Source organism: Spea bombifrons, chromosome 4 (genome assembly GCF_027358695.1).
Source record: "Spea bombifrons isolate aSpeBom1 chromosome 4, aSpeBom1.2.pri, whole genome shotgun sequence".
In the NCBI taxonomy this organism is placed as follows: domain Eukaryota; kingdom Metazoa; phylum Chordata; class Amphibia; order Anura; family Pelobatidae; genus Spea; species Spea bombifrons.
The window spans coordinates 46,408,660-46,414,659 of record NC_071090.1 but is presented as its reverse complement, the minus strand read 5'-3'; the positions used below and the strand labels follow the sequence as shown (position 1 = coordinate 46,414,659).

General features: G+C 40.0%; 1 protein-coding gene across 1 annotated transcript; it reads left to right on the top strand.

The window, feature by feature from the left end:
• Nucleotides 1-5,471, top strand: YEATS4 (YEATS domain containing 4). The gene is made up of 7 exons (XM_053464471.1): nt 1-209; nt 1,018-1,137; nt 1,432-1,498; nt 2,117-2,211; nt 2,398-2,490; nt 2,940-3,027; nt 5,170-5,471. The coding sequence occupies exons 1-7, from the start codon at nt 159-161 to the stop codon at nt 5,337-5,339; spliced, it is 684 nt and encodes a 227-aa protein (XP_053320446.1). The 5' UTR covers nt 1-158; the 3' UTR covers nt 5,340-5,471.
• The last annotated feature ends 529 nt before the right edge of the window (nt 5,472-6,000 follow it).

Genomic DNA, 6,000 nt, shown 5'->3' with positions numbered 1-6,000 from the left:
AGCCGAGCCCAGTTAACGTCCTGAGGCAGGGAAATCTAAGTAGCGGTTGCTGGTTTGCTTGTAATACCGTTAGGGGTGCGTATTTGCTTTCTGCAGTGAGCGGTGCTGGGCGGGCTGTGAGCTGCTCTTGCCCCTCCCACCTCGCCTCCCGCTACAATATGTTCAAGAGGATGGCTGAATTCGGCCCCGACTCTGGAGGGAGAGTAAAGGTGAGGGCCCCGGGGGACCCCGCGCAATGTCTGTACGGTGAGGGGGTCACTAGTGAGTGACTGGCTACTAATGCACCTCAGTAGTGATTCGGCTTTGTGCATTTACTTTGGATATGGCAGATAAACACTTGTGAACAATAAACCCTCGCGCAACCCCGTGGAAAAGCCACGTCCCTTGCGTTTTGTGTCAGAATCCATGTGCAATATTCTGTGGCGCTCAATACACGCGAGTATGTCCCTGTCTCGGTGTTTTCATTGATAAGGCCAATACTGGGGTGCCTATGGGACCGGGTACAAATTATCCATGATGTCATAACGCGATTATATCTGGAAGCTGCACCATATGTCCTTAAATGCCTATGGTAACCTATCTGCGTTTACCCAAAACTGCTTGTGTGTATAAGAATGTGTCTAGATTCATTTAGTCTAATGAATTAGCATATCGAAATGTGCCACTAAAACACAAACTTATACAGATTAGGCTAACCGTACAGCTGGCAAATGTATAGAGAAAATGTTATTAAGTACAGTTTGCAGGGCCCTCTCTACCTAATGTAGTTTGTCTTAGTGTGTCAATGCTAGTCTATATGAATATATATGAATTGTAAGAAGCGCTGCGTAAGTTGTTGGGACTATATAAATTGGGTAATAATAATAAATTGGTAGTTTGACAAAAAGGAAACCATGCAAGCATCTGATGAATGTAGATGGGACTAATGAGGCAAAATATCATATGCCTACCACAAATTCTAATGTCTACTTATAAAACAAAACAGGAAAGTCATTTTCAATTATTATTCTTTTCTAGGGAGTAACAATCGTGAAACCCATTGTTTATGGAAATGTGGCACGGTATTTTGGGAAGAAGAGGGAAGAAGACGGGCATACTCATCAGTGGACCGTTTATGTGAAGCCGTATCGCAATGAGGTACTTCAGGAGGGGTAGCAAACAGTTTGTTACATTAAACCGTTCGCTAGACCTTTCTTTGCTTATTCTATTAGTGCATTTTCTTGAATATGCTTTTTAATTTTAAATGCTGTATTTCCAGTTAATTTAATTATTTTAAAATAAAGACTATTTACAATGTAGGCTAAAAGAACAAAGTCGTTTCTGCACTTGAAAGATGGAGATAAAAATGTGCATAAATAGAATAAGATCCATTAGACTAATTGAGAAATGTAATTCTTACTTTTTTTTTTCTTTAAAATCACTTAATTTTAGGACATGTCTGCTTATGTGAAAAAGATCCAGTTTAAGTTGCATGAAAGTTATGGAAATCCATTAAGGGGTAAGATTTTGACTTTTAAAATACATTAAATATTAATGTATTTGTATAAATGTTTGTCAGTTTTAACCCCTAAAGGACAATGGGCGGTCCCTAAACCCATTGAAAACAATGCATTTTGAGCCTGTACAGGTATGGGCTTTGTCATTAAGGGGTTAAGTAATCCTTAGACTAAAAATTACTTTCCCATGCAAATTGTTTATTTAGTAAACCTTGAGTTTCAACAGACAGAATGTAACTCACTGAGTTGAAACATTTAATTCGAATCTGCCCTATATAATATGCGTTCAAGTTCGTGAATTAAAGAAAAAAGTTACTTTGCGTTATGCATGCCAATGTTGGCCCTTGGTAATATGCTTTGAAGTTTGGGGGTTAATATATCAAGTCACCTGCAAACCCCTACTTTTTCATTGAGGACATGCAGGGGCCTGTCACTGATGTAAAGAAATCCAAAATACATGTGTAAAACAACCAGAAGTAATACAGTGTGTATATTTATAACAAGGCAGTCATTGGGATGTTTAGACATTATATCTGTGAGCTGTATTAGCATGTTGTTTTGTTGAAATATTATAGAGCGGAAATACTCTAAATATTGCTATCTATCTTTGTATATTTTAGTTGTTACCAAGCCCCCTTATGAAATTACTGAGACAGGTTGGGGTGAATTTGAGATCATCATAAAAATATTTTTTATTGATCCAAATGAGCGACCAGTAAGTATTTTATATTTATCTTAAGAAAATATGAATGCGGTTTTGTCATATGTGGCTTAAAGTGGATGTATCAGCAGAACATAATTTGCAGTATAATTTGTTCTTACATTTATTTTGAATATAGTACTAGGCACAGCTTTAATAAATACAAAAAAAAACCCTATTCCTTTCTTTGAACCTCTGTAGGTTACACTGTACCATTTGCTGAAGCTTTTTCAATCAGATGCAAATGCAATGTTAGGAAAGAAGACGGTGGTGTCAGAGTTCTATGATGAAATGGTAAGAATGCTTGCTGCTCTACCCAGACGGTTAAAAGTTTAAATATCTTAAATTCTGTCTTGTTTTGTGTAATGTATTTATATATACTGTATGTAAGAGGATGGGCTGCTTGCCTTTCTGTTGGGTTCCCATTGTGACTGCGCCAATGGCACTTTTCCCCCAGGTCTGCCTTTAATAATGGTGTGTTGTATGGTTTGGTTATCTTGGCCCAATCTATGAGGCAAACACCCTGACTAATTATACTTTATGTGGTAAACAGTATTCACCCAGCAAGACACTAATAAGCATCTTAAGTCTTACTCAGTGTGGTGATTGTATAGAGAGAGACTCAAGGTACCGCATGACTGGCCTGTGGATAAAGGAGTGAGATGGGTAATCTATATTACCATATACAGAACCGTGTTTTATGCTCAAACCAATTTCTAAGACTTTTTTTCTCCCGTTTGTAGATTTTCCAGGATCCTACAGCTATGATGCAGCAACTCCTTACAACATCTCGTCAGTTAACTCTTGGAGCTTATAAACATGAAACAGAATGTAAGTAATGTATTTACAACTTGGAAGCAGTAATTAGCTGTTTTAAGTGAAGGTTATGAAAGCGTTTTTTTTTTTTTTTTTTTTTTACTTGACTTTCTCCTTTACATTAAAATCCCTCATGATACCCTGTCTGGACTACTGCATTTCCCTAGTAACTGGCAAATATTTCCTTTCACCATGCCAGCCTATGATTAACACATTAACACATTAACATGATTAACAGACTCCTTACCATTAACACCACAACAAGCCTATGCCTTTGCTCTTACCTCTAAATACTCTGCCTATGCTTTACTCTAGGGCTGCAACTAACGATTATTTTAATAATCGATTAGTTGGCCGATTATTTTGTCGATTAATCGATTAATCGGATAAAAAAATACATTATTTTAAATTGAAGAAAAATTGCAATAAAAAACGTGCAATTTACACTTTCATCTCTTTATTGCAATGGCCTCTCTCTATTCACCTTCTTATTTTACCGACATAATAATAAAAGCTACAAGAACCCAAACACAGTGTTTCTCAAACTAGGTTTTAATAATGTTATTAGTAAATATGAATTCATATGTTAACTATTTTTTATATTTAATAAAAACTGAGAAAAAAGCCTTGTTTAAATTTTTTTATTTACCAAACTGCCCCCAGTTATGCACATCTGACCCCCAGCTTGCCACTCTGCCCCCATATATGCCTTATACCTCTTATATGCCAGATTCCACTGTGCCCCCTGATATGCCACTGTGCCCCTGATATGCCTTATACTCCTTATATGCCAGTGATATGCAACTGAGCCCCCTGATATACCTTTTAGCCCCAGATTTTTTATGCCCCCCTGATATGCCTAATATCGATGTCTTATACCCCCTATATGCCACTGAGCCCCCTGATATACTTTTTACCCCAGATATTATGCCCCCCTGATATGCCTAATATCCATATGCCTTATACCCCCTATATGCCCTAAAAATTCATAATACCCCCCATACACCACTATAACTCACCCATACACCACTCTGGCTCCTCCCCCTCCCATACACCACTCTGGCTCCTCCCCCTCCCAAACACCACTCTGGCTCCTCCCCCTCCCATACTCCACTCTGCTTCCTCCCCCGCCCATCTATCACTTTGGCTCCTCCCCTCCCATATACCACTCTGCCTCCTCCCCTCCCATACATCACTTTGGCTCCTCCCCCTCCAATACTCCACTCTGCCTCCTCCCATACACCACTCTGGCTCCTCCCCCTCCCATACTCCACTCTGGCTCCTCCCATACCCACTCTGCCTCCTCCCATACATCACGTTGGCTCCTCCCCCTCCCATACATCACTTTGCCTCCTCCCCCCCCCTCCCATACTCCACTCTGCCTCCTGTGAACCTCCGTTTCTGACAAGACACCAGGGAGCCGGGTAGAGAGGCAGAGTGGCGTATGAGGGGGAGGAGCCAGAGTGGTGTATTGGAGGGTGGCTCCCATACACCGCTCTGCCTCTCTACCCGGCTCAGTTACTGAAGGCACTTTCACTGCAGCTTCATAGAAGCCACAGTGTAAGTGAAGGGCAGTAACAGAGTCTGTCTGTGCGATGCAGACCCTCACCGGATGACAGAGAGGATGATTCTCTGTCAGCCGGTGGGGGTTTGCATCGCACAGACAGACTCCATTACTCACCTTCACTTACACGGAGGCTTCTATGAAGCTGCAGTGAAAGTCCCTGTCAGTAACGGTGCCGGGTAGAGAGGCAGAGTTATGTATGGGAGGGGGGAGGAGGCAGATGGGAGGGGGAGAGAGACAGAAGTGAGAGACCGGCCGACAGTGAGGGGAATCCAGGTCCCCTGCAGCGTAGCGGGGGATCTGGATTCTAGTGTTATAATCCGATCTCTGTTTGAGGTCGGATTATATAAGGAGAGGGGTTTTTCAGAGCATTTGCTCTGAAAAAAAACTTTTTATAATCGATGAAATTCGTTGACAACGATTTTCATTATCGATTTTATCGATTAGTTGTTTCAGCCCTACTTTACTCAAATTGTTTTTGTAATCCCCCCGCATTGCAATAGCCCAAAGAAAACATGTGACAGTATGTTAGGTTCATGTGCTCAGTAACCATGTAAATATTTTCTTCTTTCTTCATATTGGATCCCTTCCAGTCACAGAACTGGAAACAAAAACAAAAGAGAAAGTAGAAGCTGCCAAAAAGAAGACAAGTTTTGAAATTTCTGATCTGAAAGAGAGATTAAAAGCAAGCCGAGAAACCATTAATTGTTTGAAGAATGAAATCAAGAAACTTGAAGAAGACGATCAGTCTAAAGATATTTGACTCAAAGGGGTTTTGTGGAGAATGAGGACTCTCGTACAGGGTTATAAACTAATCTTTTTCAGAATGTGATCACTTTTTTTTTTAGGCTGCTGTTTCTTACTTACATGTAAATACATTTTTATATACATATTGTTTGGTGTAATGTCTATTGTGAATGGTAGCCAGATACTGGGTTTGTTGATAGGTCCCATGTTAAATTACTGTTTATGGATAGCAGTAGGTTTCTCTCCACGCTCCTAATATAGCTGCTTGGTTTTCTGCTTGCCAATTCTCACAGTTTTGGAATGCAAGAGATTATTCATCTAACACTTTATACTACTACTATCCCATTAACGGTTTGGGAAATAGCAATGTTTCATTAGCATACAGAACAGCAAAAGACTATAGGAAGGCAAAAAAGTTGATGCAATAATTGAGGTTACCTACACATCCAGACAGTTTAAAACAAAATGTTCAGAGAAATTGTACAAAGACTGGTCATGGAAGAAAAAAAGTTTAACTCCATGAGGAAGGCTTTGTATACGATATTGCCATTTTGTAAATTGGGCACATGTCCCTGTTACTGCAACCAATCCCCGCATCAGGAGTTTTACTTCTACCTTTTTCTTCTATCAGTATTTTGTCCTATCACCTTGTCAAAGGCTGCGGACCTTTAGAGTAA